This window comes from Hesperophylax consimilis, chromosome 19 (genome assembly GCF_061612785.1).
Source record: "Hesperophylax consimilis isolate HC1 chromosome 19, BYU_Hcon_1.0, whole genome shotgun sequence".
NCBI classification, from domain to species: domain Eukaryota; kingdom Metazoa; phylum Arthropoda; class Insecta; order Trichoptera; family Limnephilidae; genus Hesperophylax; species Hesperophylax consimilis.
In genome coordinates, this window is record NC_142854.1 from 180,622 (window position 1) to 200,003 (window position 19,382).

The following is a 19,382-nucleotide window of genomic DNA, read 5'->3' on the forward strand; positions in this document are numbered from 1 at the left end:
CATCCAGGTGGCGATATTCTTCCCTTGTCCTTAATTCAGACAGAGGCGTTTTTGTGAGGTGTAGGTAATAGGGTCATAGAGCGGATTAACGAAGAATGGAGTGAAAGAAGAATATATGACGCGGATTAATCAAATACTTGATCAGGTGTCCTAATTACTTATTAAATATTACAATACCGTACATCGAATTAAACAGTATTACAGAACATAGTTCACAATACGAACTAAACGCAATATTGAATTTTGTTTCAACTGTCAAAAACTGTCGGCACAATCTTAATAGTGCAATACTTATTATATACACATGCACGTAGGAATTTCGAACGACGGGTCCTCGGTTTAGGGCGTAGGTGAGATTTCTTGACACTCGAGCTTGCAGCGCCTCCTGGTGTTCACATTCCGGCAATCGGCACCTTTTAACACGAAACCGAGGACTTTGAGAGAGTCCTCGGTTTAGGGTCTGTGTGTGATTTCCAGCATTAGCGGCGCCGCCCTGGTGGTCACACATCCGTACTAATGAAACACTAGCCAAATTAAACACGATATTTTTCGCCACGAAAATGAGGACTCTCTCCGATCGGCCCAAAATTTCGACAGTTGACCAATCAGAACGCATAGATTATAGGTACATATTCAGTTTTTCGCATTTTGAATCCGAGGACGTCCTCGGATTCGTGTGAGTCCTCGGATTCTGGGTCTAAAGGCCTGTGAAGGTCCTCGAATAAAGGTGCATACAAACTCACACACGCACACACACACACACACACCCACACACACACATAAAACATAGATGCATGTATATTTCTTTGATTTAAAGAAATTAATCTTTAATTTACAGAAAGACATGTGGTAGTTTAGTTATTTAGAAACATATGGCTTAAATTATAGAAAAAAGTTACTCGCTTCGAAATTATTTCTTATCCAACTTTTAACATTTTTCTTATATAAGTTCAGGTTTTGACACATGTTGATGGAATTGGGTAAAGAATTGAACAATTTTGGGGCAATATAGTTGATGTGCCTTTGGCCCAGCCTAGTTTTGCAGTGAGGGACTGTGAACACGCATGTGGTATGTCTCTGGCTCGAGCGATTTGTGTTTTTGGTGAAATTGATAGGACGTGTAAATATAAATTTGAGACATTGAATACAATAGATCCGTCTTAGTTCCATGATTTCTGTTTCTTGAAATAACTGGTTGGTGGGATATGTCTTGGTCCTTTGGTACATTATTTTAATGATGGATTTCTGAGCGATTTCTAAGGGTTTTACGTGATTATTGTAAGTTCCTCCCCAGGCAATTATTCCATAGGAAATAGATGAAAGTACTAACGCGTCATAAACAAGTTTCATGGTTCTTATATTGACAATGTTGCTCAATTAACTAAATAATTGCTCAATGTTGTTTAACTCTGCTGATCGCACTGACCGAGTGGAGAGAGAGTGAAGCTTGCAGCGTTGACTATGTTATATGCTGGTGGAGGGGGTACTTACTCCACCGAGTCATTGGGCCTAGCTTCTACCTTTTATTAATAAAACAAACTAAAGTATTGCAGTAATAACAGACACTTTTCAATCAACGGAAAGAAGGAAGAATATAAACATTTAACTCTGCTGATCGCACTGACCGAGTGGAGAGCGAGTGAAGCGTGCAGCGTTGACTATGTTATATGCTGGTGGAGGGGGTACTTACTCCACCGAGTCATTGGGCCTAGCTTCTACCTTTTATTAATAAAACAAACTAAAGTATTGCAGTAATAACAGACACTTTTCAATCAACGGAAAGAAGGAAGAATATAAACATTTAACTCTGCTGATCGCACTGACCGAGTGGAGAGCGAGTGAAGCGTGCAGCGTTGACTATGTTATATGCTGGTGGAGGGGGTACTTACTCCACCGAGTCATTGGGCCTAGCTTCTACCTTTTATTAATAAAACAAACTAAAGTATTGCAGTAATAACAGACACTTTTCAATCAACGGAAAGAAGGAAGAATATAAACATTTAACTCTGCTGATCGCACTGACCGAGTGGAGAGCGAGTGAAGCGTGCAGCGTTGACTATGTTATATGCTGGTGGAGGGGGTACTTACTCCACCGAGTCATTGGGCCTAGCTTCTACCTTTTATTGATAAAACTTTTTTACTGCTCTTCTATTAGAAGCATTTACTTGTGGATAGAAGAGGAGTGTACATTTGGAAAAAATAACAGTTACAGTAGTATAATATTATGAAATTAATAGTACATATTTCTGTTTGAATTAGTGAGTACACAATGTTTTGTTGAAATCCAATGGCCGCTAAAGTGTACGTGGAAAACTTTGGTATATATTATATATACCTACATATAATAATAAAATACAAATAGTTCAAGGCTTTTTTTTCTTTCTTATGTTTCAAAACTGTCATTAAATTTGTACCACCCACATGTAAAAGCCCTCTGGGCGTTAAATAAATAAATAAAAGGCTAATTACCCTAGATGTTGAAAATATTCTGGGGGATATTCTACCGTACTGAGCACCTCACACAAACTCCAAAACTTACCAAACACATTTCAATCATGGAAACGAACGAAGGACAACAACAAGGACACTGTCCGGTTTGTAACCAATATTGTAAACATTTGCCTAATGGAGACCTTCATTTCTAATACAAAACTGTGTTTACGAAATGAACAGTGTCAGGCGAGTGTGTAAGTGAGACGGAGCGCTGGTCTATTGGGATAAATGGAACATTTGGTGCCATTCAAATTTGTATTGAAAGGACTTTTAGTATTATTCTTTCTTCTATGTATCTTTTAAAAATTAATTTAAAAAGATTCATTTCAATATCTAATCAGGCGAGATTGGGTCTTTGAAACATTAAATTCCACGAGATTATTCTTACCCCAACAGGAAATCCTCTGAAGGCAACGGTCCATAATCTGCTACAAAGCCCTCCGAGCTTTTTTTTTTAAAAAAAAAAAAGACAAACATTCCCGGGTTACGAATTACCTGACAATATTTGAAAAACTCCTACTACCACCACAGTAAGCTGAAAATGTTGCTTGTGTTGTGATGGAGGACTTAGCCAGCCGAGGAATTGAACACACTACGCCTGGGTGGGACCCAAATGCGATGTCAACTCGGCCACCGACCGGTCAACCGGTGTTTGTTTATTCTTTGGGGGCTTGTCAAACAAAAAGCTGTCACGAGCTGTACTCAACAATAAATCAATGCACATAGCAGAAGGTCGTTGACGTGCAACGAAAACAATTTGGCGAACAAAAACAAAAAAAACGTTTGTTACTGGTGCCAAAACCATAAAACTGTTATTTTTTATAATACAACAATAATATGACAAGATTGGTGCCAGATAAGATATGCGGAGTGTTGTCTCAGTTGGGGCCGAACTTCCGCCTAGGCCGGAGAGGTCCAGGCCTATAGCCCCAACCTCGGGGTGGGGGGCCCCAGCCAAGAACTTTATTTTGTAATATTAATTTCACACTTGCGTATGGAAAACAATATATCAAATTTTCCATACGCATGTGTCAACTCGGCTACTTACCGGTTAAGCTGTATGTTTTAAACAATACCAAAATATTTCCGCTTAGAGGAGGGGAACTTCAGAGTCCCGGTGTAGTTGAGAAACCAGCGATGTGATGTCTAGGGAAATTTCCCTAGATCTAGGGGAGAAAAATATTCTTTAGGGAAAAGGGAAATCAGCACAAAATCTAGGGAAATTTAGAACTCGGGCAAATTTTTTTTTTTATATATGACAATACTACTGGTATTGCTAGTCGCAAATTTTTTTTTAAAGAAATTCCCATTCCATGAATCAATATTGTAGATTTACTTACAAGAAATGTTTTTAACACTGACAACTCAAAATGTATCTAAAAGGATGAATGGAGAATCCTTTAAAAAAAAAAATTGATTTCAGGTTACGTTTTTATCCATGTTTATTTATTACAAGGAATTTTCTCGAAGTTTCTGTTGCTTTGAAAGGTGATTAGGTGATCGCGCTTGATTTTTATATTGAAAAGTGATTTTTATTCGGAATTTCATTTCTAATTCAGTGGTAAGTGACATACATACTTTGATATTATTATTTTACTAAGAAAAAAGTGTTTTATTTGGAAAAGTACAATATTATAAGCCTACATATTATTACTAAGTATCGATGTATATCTTTCCAATTAATAAACATATAACAGGATTAGTGTTACACAATTAGCAAACTACAGGATTAGTGTAATAGCATTAGGAATAAGTTATAAGTTCAATGTTCAGCTACCAAGTTCCTTAAGCTACTTACTGATGTATTCGGTGTTTAACACAACTTATACTATTATGTGTTTGGTAAAGTGCATCCTGAATATAATATAATATTTATTACAGGCCACGATGGATATTCCTTCAACGTCCGGCACGAGGAGGAACCTTTCGGATGCAGAAGAAGCTCCTTCAGCCAAGAAGCCTAAAAAAATATATGCCCAAAAATACCAAGAAAAATGGGAATGTGAGGAGAATTTCAAACGCTGGCTGAAAAGAAGTAAGAAGGGGCCAACATTTTTTTTTTGCCATGCCTGTAGTAAAGATTTTGTATGTGGCAAATCTGAAATCCAAAAACATGCCCAGGGAACAAAACATATTACTAATATCAGAGCTGCCGCTTCCCAACACACGCTGTTATCAATGCCTAGGGTGCAACAACTGACGACAAAAGCCGCAAAAATAAAAGAAGCTGAGATAAGGTATGGTACATCTTTACACTACTGATTTTAAAATGTACTTATAATTTATTTTACAATATGATAAGGTTTAATCTATAGTATATTATTATGAAATAAATCTTCCCAATTCTTATTACATATTTCTAAATTTATTGTATCTACTATATTGTTAATTATTTATTTATAATTTCAGGTTGGCCGCCTTTGCTGTAGAACACAACATTCCATTTAAAGCCATGGACCATCTGAGCAAGTTAGGCCAAGCTCTCTATCCGGACTCTGAAATTGCCAAAAAGGTGACTTGTGGCAGAAAGAAATGCACAGCAATCGTCAACAACGTCACGGGGAGTGTTGGGTTTGAAAATGTTTGTAAGTTGTTAAGGGACAATAAATTTTCATTAATTGTCGACGAGTCCACTGATATTAGCAGCATTAAACATTTAGCCTTAATAAGTAGAGTTTTTGATAATAGTATAAACCAAATAGTAGATGTATTTTTGAACTTAGTTCCTGTGCCTTCTGCAACTGCTGATAGTATTTATAATGAAATTAAAGATTTTTTTTGTAAAAATAATATCCCATATGCTGCTAATATGGTGGGCTTTGCTGCAGATGGTGCCAATGTGATGATGGGTTCGAGGCATTCGCTTTCTGCTCTTTTAAAAAATGATATACCAGGTCTTTTTGTTATGAAATGTGTGTGTCACTCTTTTCACTTGTGTGCTAGCAATGCATGTGAAAAGATTCCATCAGGCGTGGAAGATTTAGCAAGGGACGTATATTCCTATTTAAAAAACAGTTATAAGCGACAGTCTGAGTTAGTCGAGTTTCAGGATTTTTTGTCGCTCAAACCACACAAACTTCTTCACCCATCTCAAACCAGGTGGTTATCCCTGATCGCAGTGGTGAAAAGGCTGCTAGAGCAATACGAAGCACTCGTTTTATACTTTACCCATGCTCATCTTCAGGAAAAAATTCCAGCAGCCGCTTCTATCTTAGACAAACTCAGAGATCCCATAGTCAAAATGTATTTGTATTTTTTAGAATTTGCATTACCTTTTTTTAATGATCTCAATTTAGAGATGCAGTCCGAAAAAATTAAAATCCATCTCCTATATAGCCGCGTAGAATCAACTCTAAAAACTCTTTTAGGTTGTTATATACATTGTTCGGAAGCAATCTTCCGAACAGGCCTTCCATTGATATGCTTGGTGTAACTATAAGTGACCAGCTCAGGTACGGGGGCTCCATCGAAGCCAGAGTAAAGTTGGCCTCTCAGAAGCTGGGCGTACTGTACAGGGCCCGCAGATACTTTAATAGTACACAACTGCTCACCCTGTACAAATCGCAAGTGCGCCCTACTATCGAATTTGGCAGCCATCTCTGGTCTGGAGCCCCAAAATACCTGAAAAAAACCCTTGACTCTGTGCAGAAACGGGCGGTCCGTTTGATAGATTCCCCAATCTTAACAAACGGACTGCAATCTTTAGAGCACAGGCGTCAGGTAGGTATGCTGTCCTTGTTCTATCGGTATTACAATGGAAGATGCTCTGAGGAACTAGCGTCATTGATCCCTTCGGCACCGGTGCGTAGTCGGGATACACGCCAAACGCGCGCCCAACATTTGTACACAGTTGACACTTGTCACATGAGAACGGGTCGCTTCTACGATTCGTTCTTAAGTTCAACAGCTCGGCTGTGGAACGAACTGCCGGCCTCTGTGTTTCCTCCCTCCTACAACATGGGACTCTTCAAGACCCATGTTCACTCCTTCCTCTCCAAAAAAAGACCCTCCACACAGCATCCCCAAAGATGATATAGGCCCCGAGGGAAATTATTTTCTTCAGGGCCTCCTGTGTGGAGTAAATATAAAAAAAAAAAAAAAATACAACCGAATTATTTAAACCGGACCCAGCTAGTAGATGTTGAACATAACAATCCGCGATATTTTCTTACATTAGAACATGTGTACTTGGGTGGTGTGCTAACTGGAAAAATAGCAAACGGGCTAATTGAAGTTGATTCTGAAAGTCTAGATAATTTAAGAAAGCGATGTTTAGAATTTTATATTGAAGGCGTTAGCCAAATTTTAAAAAGATTTAATTTTAAAGACAAAACAGTTCAAATCTTAAAACATTTAAAAGAAATAGATCCGGTTAATGTCAAGGCACAACATTGCAGGTCGATCGCTCCTATGGCAATGTTATTTCCAAATCTGGTAGGAGAGAGAGATTTAAATGACCTTGACAGAGAGTGGAGAGAGTTGCAATGTTTTGATTTTGACCCATCGCCTGACGATTCGATACTACAATTTTGGTTGAGAATTACTCAAACCAAATTGGGCGATGATACCCTCAAATTTCCTAGACTTTCAAAATTTATTTTAACAATCCTGTGTTTGCCGCACTCAAGTGCAACAGTAGAGAGATTATTTACAATAATTAATCTAAATAAAACGAAAATCAGAAACCGTTTGTCAACCAAAACATTATCCGGAATATTGCATTCCAAAACATTAATTTCCTCAACAAATTCCTGCTTAGATTTCAAAATAGGGAAAACATTGGTTGACAAATTGGATAATAGTATTTATGATTAACTAAACTTCTGGGTTTTGTTCGGCATGTAACAGTACAGATTTTTGCCCGCTTTATGTCCTCGTCATTTCACTTCTGTATCATTCATTCCAAGTGCCAAACTTCAATCTGTACTAATAATTTAAAGCGCCCTTGAGGTTATATTTCACTGAAACGGCGCTATACAAATCATCCAAAAATAAACTAACTAACTAACTAACCATCACGCCGTTTCCCCGCAGGGGTAGGCAGAGAGGACGGACCGCCAAACAACTCGGTCTTGGCACACACTTCTTGCCTCATTCACATTCATACATCGTCTCATACATACTCTTCTATTATTCTGACTCTTGACATGGCCCGACTCTAGTATCTGATTCACTTGATCGTGCCATGTCTTCCTCGGGCGTCCCCGACTTCTGCTACCATTCGCATTTGCATCATATATCCTCCTTACACTCCTATCTTCGCTCATTCGCTCTACATGCCCAAACCATCTAAGCGTCCCTTTCTTAATCTTACTCATTACGCTTACATCAGCCTTGCACTCTTTGCGGATCTCCACATTCCTCACACGATCAAACATGGTTTTACCACACATACGCCTCAGAGATCTCATTTCAACAGCATTCAATCTACTTTCATCCTTTCTTTGCCAGTTCCATGCCTCACTTCCATACATCAAGGTAGGTACCAGCACTCCGTTGTGGACTGCTAACTTCGCTTCTTTGGACAGTTTTTTGTTAGCGCCAACGGCGTTCAGTCCTCCATTAACGGAATTACCTGCATTTACCCTTCTTTCAATATCTCTGTCAGCCTTCCCATCTCTCGTAAACATACTTCCTAAATACACAAACTCATCCACCTGCTCCAAGTATTCCTCATTCACAATTATATTGCACAATCCACATCCAAAAATTATTACTTTTAATAACACTGTCAATCCAAATCTTCTTGTTCCTTGCTAAAATCTAAATTAAAATCTTCGGCGGATAACCAGAAGCCATAATCACAGAAGCCAATTACAATGAATATAGCCTATCGATGCCTTAATCTGCAAAACAGACATACATTTGTAGATGGTATTTCAGAAAAACAGCGTTATACAAATTATATAACCATATGTTATATACATTACAATTATATACAAATTATGTAACCATATGCAAATAGGGTGGTGGATGCTTGGAACAAACTCCCACAATATGTCATCGATGCAACTAATACAAACCAATTCAAAGCTCTATTGGATTCACATTTGGAAAGAAGATAGGATTAACTTAGTGAAAAAATTAAAACTACTCATTTACTGTCAAACTATTGTGAAATTAGATATGAGCGCATTTTTTATTGGAATTGTAATCTTCTACTTCCCGGTAAAACGTATACAATTTCAGATGAAGGCATCGCTAGGTTATATATTGCTAGTATTTGACCTTAACAATTTACTATGTTTTTTCAAAATTATTGCCTATTCCGCCACGCTGGTATCGTTAACAAAAGCAGTATTTCGTTTCAATTTAAACTGTAATAAATAATAACTAAAGTAGGCAAGTAATGCATTTAAAATAATTAGCTATTTAGTGTGTCGGAATTGTAAATAATTACCTCTTCTTAGTATCCAATTGTAAATAATTATTTAATCTTATAACCTCTCCTCTATACCATGTACCTGTCTGACTGAAATGTATTTCCTGTAATCTTGTATGATTGAAATAATTTTAGCAACATCATAGATCTCATGACATATAGTGCCACATACCAAAATTGAAGAGAAATACTTCTTATTAATAAATAAATGTAATTATGCATACAATCATAAATTGGTTTGACACACGAGATCTGTCAGCTTGGTTAGCCGGTGTTGCCATTGAGAAACAACAATTAAAAATTGCCAACAGCAAAATAAAAAATTTCCATGTAAGATAACTAACGACTTAAATGTGATATTTGAAAATAAAAGAAGTACCATATTCAAAGACCTTTATTTCAATGACTACCCCCCCCCCGACGCGTGTGTTATATTATTATTTGCGGGCGTATTTCGCCAAGGTGGTACCCCCGGAATCTAGGGAATTCTAGGGAAATTTCACCTCTAATTCTGGGGAATTAATTTTTTTGGGCATCACATCCCTGTGAGAAACCCTCATCCAACTAGGAGCTCCCAGGGCAATGCGAATGGCTTTATTTTTAAATGTTTGTAGTCTTTTTAAGTGAGACTCTGAAGCGTGGGCCCAGGGGCCTTAGCATGAGAAGTCGATATAGCCCTATAGCAATACGATATCGTTAAAATACGTCATCAATGAGCACTTAACGACATATGCTAGCACGATCAAAATATAACAACCGACGATTGTTAAAATTTCTTGTCTATGGTCAAAGTAGCGACGGTATCGTTAAAATTGCGAGCATGAGAATGTATCGATAGGATAACTTCCGACCGACGGTTGCTAAAAGCCCGCCGAATATAACGTGGGGTCTTGAGTGTCAGTTAAAACTTTGGTTGGCTGTCGATATACATATTTTTTTTAATAATGTCGTTCATTATGCAAAATTTCTGGTTCAATGAAAGGAGGCAGGTTAGGGAAGATCGTAGGATTGAAAGGCGTCTTTTACGCGATCAATTGAATCCGTTCGAACTTGCAGAGACGGAATTCAGACAATTGTTTCGAATATCTCGCATTATGGCTAGAGATCTCATTGATGAATTAACTCCTTTTCTAGTGTCAAAAAATACATTAGGACTTCCAGTATACATTAAAGTGAGAGTATTAAACATTATTGATATCTTAGTAAAACAATAACACAATATAAATCTATCCACCACTGGAACGACCACGTGAAATAAATAAATTTGTTTCGATTGCTGATGATAATTTTTCACAATAAAGTGATTAAAATGATCAAAAGTGAAGTTTGTTAATTAGTTGTATTATTTATGATGTTGACAGATACTCGCACCCATCAGCTTCTTTGCTACAGGGAGCTACCAACGTGGAGTAGGCCAAGATCACTTCTTGGCGATAGGGCAAACTACCGTTAGCAAGTGCATAAAACTGTTTATGAAAGCAGTTTTAGAACATCTGTACAGAAGATGGATACATTTTCCGGCTACAAATGAAGCCCGCAAGCAAGTAGAGAGTAGTTTTAGGGAAAAATTAAACTTTCCACATGTTCTGGGATGCATCGATTGCACCCACATCGCCATCGTCACCCCTTCCAGACACGAGGAGCAGTACAAAAACCACAAAGGATTTTATTCGCTGAATGTTCAAGTGGTAAATATTTTTTCAGAAATAAAACAGCCGGATTGTTGTTTTCAAATTTTATTGAAGGTTTTTTATGTTTGATAAACAGGTCTGCGATGCTACGTTGAAAATATTGAGCATCAACACACGCTTCCCAGGTACTGTCCATGACCAATTCATTTGGAATAATAGTTTAGTCAAAACTGAAATGAACAGACTATACAATCAGAGAATTGGGACATATTTCTTGCTAGGTATGTATTTCAACAACTCATTTTAAAAAAAGGCAAAAAAATCATAACTTAGTAGTTATATGTACCTATTATAATGGGTGTTTTGTTTCAATCAGGCGATTCTGGATATACACTCGAGCCTTATCTGATGACACCAATATTGAATGCAGTCGAGGGGAGTGCCCAATACAGATACACAAAGGCGCACTGTGAGGCGAGATGTTCCATAGAACGCCTATTTGGGGCATGGAAGGCTATATTCCGTTGCCTCAGGAAAGACAGAGTTCTCCATTATGAGCCCGATGCTGCTGGTCAAATAATTATTACTTGTGCTATACTATACAACATGATGAAGCACTATAAGTCAGTTTCCTTGTTGAACTATATGCATTTAAAAAAGTAAGGCAACAGTACAAAATATTAATAAATTGTTCTCTATTTTCAGATTAACAGACTATTATAATGATAATGTAGAGTTAAGAGAGGTTGAGCTGCTGCACCAGCCTGAAGATGTCAGCAGGGTTGTTGCAGCCCGCAGAGTGAGAGACGAACTAGTGCAAAAGTACTTCTCCCACGAATGATAATATATTAAACAAGGAAACTGACTTATAGTGCTTCATCATGTTCAAACATTGTATCGTATGTACCTACATTGTAAAAACAATTCACGCCTCATAGAGACATTGCAAGAGTTTGAAGAACTGCTACTAATCAAGTATACATATATGCAAAGCGCTGCATGCAATATTTCTCAAAAAGAACTTCAATAGTACTTTAAAACACTGTATTGTATGTACCAACACTGTAAAAACAATTCACGCCTCACAGAGACGTTGCGAGAGTTTGAAGAACTGCTACTAATCAAGTACATATTCATATATGCAAAGCGCTGCATGCAATATTTCACAAAAAGAACTTCAATAGTACTTTAAAACATTGTACTGTATGTACCTACATTGTAAAAACAATTCACGCCTCACAGAGACGTTGCGAGAGTTTGAAGAACTGCTACTAATCAAGTACATATTCATATATGCAAAGCGCTGCATGCAATATTTCACAAAAAGAACTTCAATAGTACTTTAAAACATTGTACTGTATGTACCTACATTGTAAAAACAATTCACGCCTCACAGAGACGTTGCGAGAGTTTGAAGAACTGCTACTAATCAAGTACATATTCATATATGCAAAGCGCTGCATGCAATATTTCACAAAAAGAACTTCAATAGTACTTTAAAACATTGTACTGTATGTACCTACATTGTAAAAACAATTCACGCCTCACAGAGACGTTGCGAGAGTTTGAAGAACTGCTACTAATCAAGTACATATTCATATATGCAAAGCGCTGCATGCAATATTTCACAAAAAGAACTTCAATAGTACTTTAAAACATTGTATTGTATGTACCTACATTGTAAAAACAATTCACGCCTCACAGAGACGTTGCGAGAGTTTGAAGAACTGCTACTAATCAAGTACATATTCATATATGCAAAGCGCTGCATGCAATATTTCACAAAAAGAACTTCAATAGTACTTTAAAACATTGTACTGTATGTACCTACATTGTAAAAACAATTCACGCCTCACAGAGACGTTGCGAGAGTTTGAAGAACTGCTACTAATCAAGTACATATTCATATATGCAAAGCGCTGCATGCAATATTTCACAAAAAGAACTTCAATAGTACTTTAAAACATTGTATTGTATGTACCTACATTGTAAAAACAATTCACGCCTCACAGAGACGTTGCGAGAGTTTGAAGAACTGCTACTAATCAAGTACATATTCATATATGCAAAGCGCTGCATGCAATATTTCACAAAAAGAACTTCAATAGTACTTTAAAACATTGTACTGTATGTACCTACATTGTAAAAACAATTCACGCCTCACAGAGACGTTGCGAGAGTTTGAAGAACTGCTACTAATCAAGTACATATTCATATATGCAAAGCGCTGCATGCAATATTTCACAAAAAGAACTTCAATAGTACTTTAAAACATTGTATTGTATGTACCTACATTGTAAAAACAATTCACGCCTCACAGAGACGTTGCGAGAGTTTGAAGAACTGCTACTAATCAAGTACATATTCATATATGCAAAGCGCTGCATGCAATATTTCACAAAAAGAACTTCAATAGTACTTTAAAACATTGTACTGTATGTACCTACATTGTAAAAACAATTCACGCCTCACAGAGACATTGCAAGAGTTTGAAGAAATGCTTCTAATCAAATATACATATATGCAAAGCGCTGCATGCAATATTTCACAAAAAGAACTTCAATAGTACTAATCGTATTCATCCTCTGACTCCAACTGCAACGTATAGTTGGGCGAGTTGGCAAATGATGTTGACCGTTGTTTCGATGGTTGAGTTCGTCTAGAATTAGAAATGTTTTATTAGAGATCTTATTCATTCTACTTTCATCGTACCTCCTAGCTGGACTGCTTGCCTCTCCAAGGACAATTGTTAATAATCGTGTTCCATCCCTTGTGAACATACTTCGCAATCTCTCAAGTGACATATTAAATAATGCAATATTTAATTTAATTTGTTCAGTTTTGTACATTAAATGTTTTTAAAAGCCTGTATAGATGTATAGCAAATAAATACCTCGCCAACTGTCGTTGGAGTAAACAAACCCTTTCACGTTCCACTGCCGTGTATCTCTGAAACAAGAGATGATAATTCATTAATTTACTAACTTAATTTACCTTCTATAGTAAATTAGTTATTAGTGCCAGTGAGACGAGACCAGAAAAGCACCATGTCTATGTAGACACTGTATCTTGCCCGGTCTCGGGGTGCCCTGACAAATAATTACAAAAAGGAACAGGAAATACCTCAAAAATGTCAGCAAATCGATCCATTGAACTCTGAAATGATAAATAACAACTCATTAATTTAATTTAAATAACAATAGGTAGTCGACATACTAAAAGGAAGATTATAAATTAATTTATTCATTTTGAATTTCTCGCCAAGCTGGATTTTACATGTTTATTAAATTTTTTTAACACAAAGAATATCTAAACAAACAGATCAATAAAAACTCCACCGCGCAAAATGGAAAAATAGTACAATAAATAAATGAAATAAGTCAAAGCTGGGCATTTTATTTTGTTCTACTAAGATTTAATTCTAATTTAAAAGTACAGTGCCACACTTATAAGTTGAACTTACTCACACTTATAAATTGAATGAATTTAAACATGAATTGACGCTATTTCTTTATATTTTAATCTGGCAACTTACACGTGTAGCGCTGTATTTGGGAGTGATTCGAAGAGAAATAGGAAATACCTTAAAAATATTGGAGAAATTATTAATAGCTCCCACAAGCTCCTTGGATGATTTGTTGCTAGCCTCCTGCGCCATCACCATCCGAACCCCCACATCTGGCTTGTCAGTTAGCTTCCTCTTCTTGCTCGGGCGAGAAGGGGAAGCTAACTGCGCCGTCTGCAAATCTGTGGGCCCTTCTCCAACTTCATCGGAATACTGTAAAACACACAAATAATTTTCATTGATAATGAAAGATCAACTAAATTTTGACAGAATATATTATATTAACATTTTAAGACATTAGTGACCTCAACATCCTGCATTATGAGTTCAGGTCCATCTCCTATACAGCTTTCTGGAAGTCCGCTGCCCTCAGAACTGGCTCTGCCGATGATGTTGATGACCTTCTGTGTCAGGTCAGTTAACACCGGTATCTCGGCAGTGTTTCCAGTCGTGAGGGCAGCTCGCTTGGCATCGGCGTTTTGGGCGCGCGATTTGCATTTTAAGTCACGCCATGTCTGTAAAATGTAAAAATAATGTCAGGTTAAAAGTGATTTACGGTCTTATATCAAGTGTCTCGATGATAGATTATATTAGAAGGTCAGCAAAGTTTGCTGCAACCAGTTTGTATAGGTAGGTACAAATACTCACTGTTTTCCACTGCTCGGCTGACTTAGGAGGACCCAATTCTGCCAGTTGTTCCGCCAAATTACGCCACATCTCCTTATTTTTTTGGGAACCCTGAGGTCCCACAAACCTTCCAGCCGCGAACTCCGAATGGTCAGCCATATAGCTGGTTAACAAATCCATTTGACTGGTCGTCGACCTTACTCTCTTCCTGAAATCATAATATCAGCATTTTGAATATCTTAAAATACTGCGTATGATTGAAATATTAGTAAAAATAACTTCAAAATTTTGACACAATAGAATGTAAGTATATCTCTTTGATAATAATGGAAATTCTTTCACATAAAAAGATAAATAAATAACTTACCCAGCTACCATTGCTTGCGACATCGTAAAATATTAAAACAAACACGGCGGTTAAAATGGTCACGCTTGAAATCTGACGTTTGACGTCTATTCAATTCATAGACAATTCCGTCCCAGTATTGCCAGCGTATATCGATTTGTATTTATTGCCTTATCGATGTCGTTAGAGTTATCAATAGCATTCTCATGCTAGGGAAGTCGTTATAAAATGGTCGGTAGATACGCTTAGCAATCCGATATCGTTAAGTTCGATCGATTCTCATGCTAAGGCCCCAGATAGGGCTAGCGTAGGTGAGTTTAGGTCTTATTGTGGATTTATATAGTAGTAGTTTGTTTCTTGGAGATAATTTTTAGTTCATCGTATGAGTAATCGCCTCTTTCCAACCCTAACCTCCAAGCAATTACCCAAGAAGCGATGCTGTACGGATTTGATATGACTAATGTGAACATCATAGAATGGAGACCAAATAACGCAGGCATATTCTAGATTAGGGCGAACCAACAAGAGTTAATTATATTATTGATGTCAGAGGTAATTCAATTGATGAAGCCAAGTACTTGGCTTTATTGAGAGATTTATTAACCACGTTATTCGTGTGTTGTTATTCAGTAAAAAAACAAGAAGCGAAGTTCTAGCAGGGCCAGGGAGAGCATTGTTCCTTGTTATAGGCGGCAAGCAGGGATATTGAGAACTCTGGTGTCAGAAGAGGTAACAGCAATAGTATTTCAGGCACAGAAGCAGTCGGTATATTATTGGGCGTGCACTTGGACGTTAACACAGATAGGCTCCCTTCAGTTTACCCATTTCCAGAGCCATCATGTTGGAAATGGACCTTTAGTGGCGGTTGGTAAGCAATAAACATAAACCGAATGCTGCAAGACTCTAAATCAAGTTGGCTGTAGTAAGATAACGGTCGCAGGGTCTTACAGCATTTGGTTTATGTCCATTGTTTACTTAAGGGTAAATTTAAATGAATTCATAATCTGCTCTTTTATAGATGGCGCTAATTTAATTATTTCACTTACATACACGTTTTGCACGAATTAAGCCCGTACATACGCAATATGAATAAATAGTTTTATCCATATAAAAACTCAATTCTTTCGAGAGAGGCATACAAATACAATATTGGGTGTCTACATCTGATTTCGAGAAACTCTGTTGAAAGCGCACGGGGAGCGCCGGTGACTTGAAAAGGCAAACAAACTGTTCATCCTTTTGTAAACCTTCAAAGTTTAGGCCTAATTACTTTTATCATACATACATTATTAAAATAGTATAAGAGGGGAGTGTGAAGATTATGTCCAGTTGAACCTACTGCTTGCTACTGCTCATAAATATACCACTCTCCGACTGGACCACACACTGCGACATGTCTAAAATTCATATATATATATAGGTATATTTTATTTGCAGAAAGTTGTAATTCCGGAAGGATAAAGTTATTCTATGTAAATTCTCTTTTAGTTCATACATCGTAAAACCATATTTAAATTTAAGGAATTGAAATGATCTTTCTGTTCCAACGAATAACACAGCAATATATCCAAAAGTATTCTCGTTCGTCACACCAAAAATATATAGTTCAATCATAATAAAATCCCTTCATGAAACTGTGTGAATTGTCATCCTTCGGTCTAAAAATAACCAAATGATTATTCGGAAATATTCTTACAAAATGTCATTTGATAATAATTTATTATGATTGCCGTTTTCTCTTATATTATTATTATTCCTTTGTTTTGTTCCTCAATCTTCCATATAATTTTGCTATAAATTAAAATATGATAACACACTTTGATCGGGTTATTTTTTTCGCCGGCAGACCGCTGTCTCCGGGCGAAAATAAAGGTCCCGCGCGAATTTCTTTAATTTGTTTTAAATCGCTATATCTTATAATAAAATTTTCTACATACTAACTAAGCTATAAATTTTCTTGCCGAAAACCAAATGTTATTTCTAATGCAACTTAATAAATCGAAAACAAAGTCATTGTTGGGTTTCAATTTTATAAAATTACAAATTATTATATTTTCACCAAGCCCAAATCATTACAAAAACAAAAACAATTGCCAAATCTCTAGTATCGTCAGAGTAATACATTGAAATACCACGTGTGCAATTGCCCCTCGCACGGTACAGCGGACCAAAACCATTGGAACATGCTAATAATATTGGTTATTTCAAATGAAATTATTTTTTTCAAAAAGTGTAGAATGCTTCTCGTATTGCTCACGTAATATTGTTTATTGTTTTTCATCATACACTATTAGGTTTAAGTTTCTAATCACCTTTATATAATCAGTTACAGTCCACGTCTAAAAATTGTTCATCTTATATTTCATTGTTCTTCCTCCATATCACTTTCTTCAGAATCACTGAACTGTAATGGCATCACTGACATTCTTCTCCTACAAGGAATTTCTTCACTTTCACTATGGAATTCAGGCAAATAATTACTAGAACAGGCAGATAAATTATCTGCGATGATTTCGTCATCACTTTCGTAATTTTCAGAATCCATTTTGAAAGGTTTGAAAAAGCAAATATAAATATTATCTCCTCGGAACACAACCGTAGGACAATTTACTTTATAAAAACTGGCATGCACTTGAAAATATTTATTATGGTCCGCCTAACTGTGTTTGCCGATACCTGCTGTTTTTAAATACTCCCGACACTCTCCGCTCGCTCGCACCTAGGAGTTGAGTGGGTGCGGAGCAGAGATAGAGAGATTTGTTTCGGGTTTCATGGTCATAAAAACCCTCGTTGCAGGAATTGAATTATTAGAATAACAGAATATGTTATCTAAATTACTTATTTCGTTGATCTTCAAACGCAATACCTATCAAGTGTCAGGTGTTCAATAATATATGTCATTTTAGTTGAAATATCGATGTACACAAAAAACTCCAAGATAATTACAAAAAAAGACTTGCATTGCAATTTGATAATTATGTACATATAGTTGGGACCTTTAGAAATATATTGGTATATGTAAAAACATCGGATAATTTTTTCTTTTCTGCCATTGAAATGAGGCGTGCGCAGAAGGTAGAAATACCCTTTCCGACGTTAAGCATCAATCGACCAAACGGGTAGAAATACCCTTCCCGATTAAAAGTGTTAATATAAAAATTCATCTCCCCTCTCACCGTAATTTGAATGAATGTCCTTTCATTATTCATTTCAATGCCAAGCTTTGACTGTTTTAAAATGTTGTCGCTACAAATCCATATTATATTCCAAACCAGCAGAAAAGACTATAAACGCCATAAATAAACCAATCACGACTCCGCCGTATTCAGGCGAACTTACGAGTAGGTATCGTGTTTTGGTAGGCTGGACAGACACATATAAACCATCTGATATTAGTATTATATATATATATATAGTATTAGTATCGGGTTCATCGGGTGAGGTGTGTTCAGGATGCGCCTGCCCACCAGCTGCGTTGTGTGCCAGATCGGGAGAGGCTTTAATATAAACCATCTGATATTAGTATTATATATATATATATAGTATTAGTATCGGGTTCATCGGGTGAGGTGTGTTCAGGATGCGCCTGCCCACCAGCTGCGTTGTGTGCCAGATCGGGAGAGGCTTTAATATAAACCATCTGATATTAGTATTATATATATATATAGTATTAGTATCGGGTTCATCGGGTGAGGTGTGTTCAGGATGCGCCTGCCCACCAGCTGCGTTGTGTGCCAGATCGGGAGAGGCTTTAATATAAACCATCTGATATTAGTATTATATATATATATATAGTATTAGTATCGGGTTCATCGGGTAAGGTGTGTTCAGGACGCGCCTGCCCACCAGCTGCGTTGTGTGCCAGATCGGGAGAGGCTTTAATATAAACCATCTGATATTAGTATTATATTATATATATATATAGTATTAGTATCGGGTTCATCGGGTGAGGTGATTTAGCATTCCTTGTAGATGTCACCGGATATCTAAATTATATGAATCTTAAATTACAAAAACAGGGACAATTGGTTCATGAACTGCATGGATATGTCAAAGTTTTTTTGTAATAATCTCGGGTTTTTGGAAAATCAGATAAAAGATAAAAATTGTTACCATTTTCAAAGTCTATCAACTCATACAAACATTACATATGGAGATGAACTGAATGTACTAATACAGGTATGCCGACTTCCAAAACAAAGTCTCCACATTCGCTATATTTCGCTATATTACTTCGCTAAAATCACTAATTATAATTTGTCTTTTTGGCAGCACATACGAGTACACGTGTGAACAGTTTTTTTCGATGATGAAACACACTAAATCAAAATTCGAACG

General features: G+C 36.8%; 1 protein-coding gene across 1 annotated transcript; it reads right to left on the bottom strand.

Moving 5' to 3' along the window:
- Positions 1–12,773: 12,773 nt before the first annotated feature.
- Positions 12,774–15,305, bottom strand: LOC149414587 (uncharacterized). The gene is made up of 7 exons (XM_089643208.1): positions 15,066–15,305; positions 14,720–14,906; positions 14,377–14,586; positions 14,090–14,284; positions 13,630–13,662; positions 13,400–13,455; positions 12,774–13,165 (listed from the first exon to the last, which is right to left on the bottom strand). Exons 1-7 carry the CDS (start codon positions 15,086–15,088, stop codon positions 13,075–13,077), a joined length of 795 nt encoding a protein of 264 aa, XP_089499334.1. The 5' UTR covers positions 15,089–15,305; the 3' UTR covers positions 12,774–13,074.
- Positions 15,306–19,382: the final 4,077 nt, after the last annotated feature.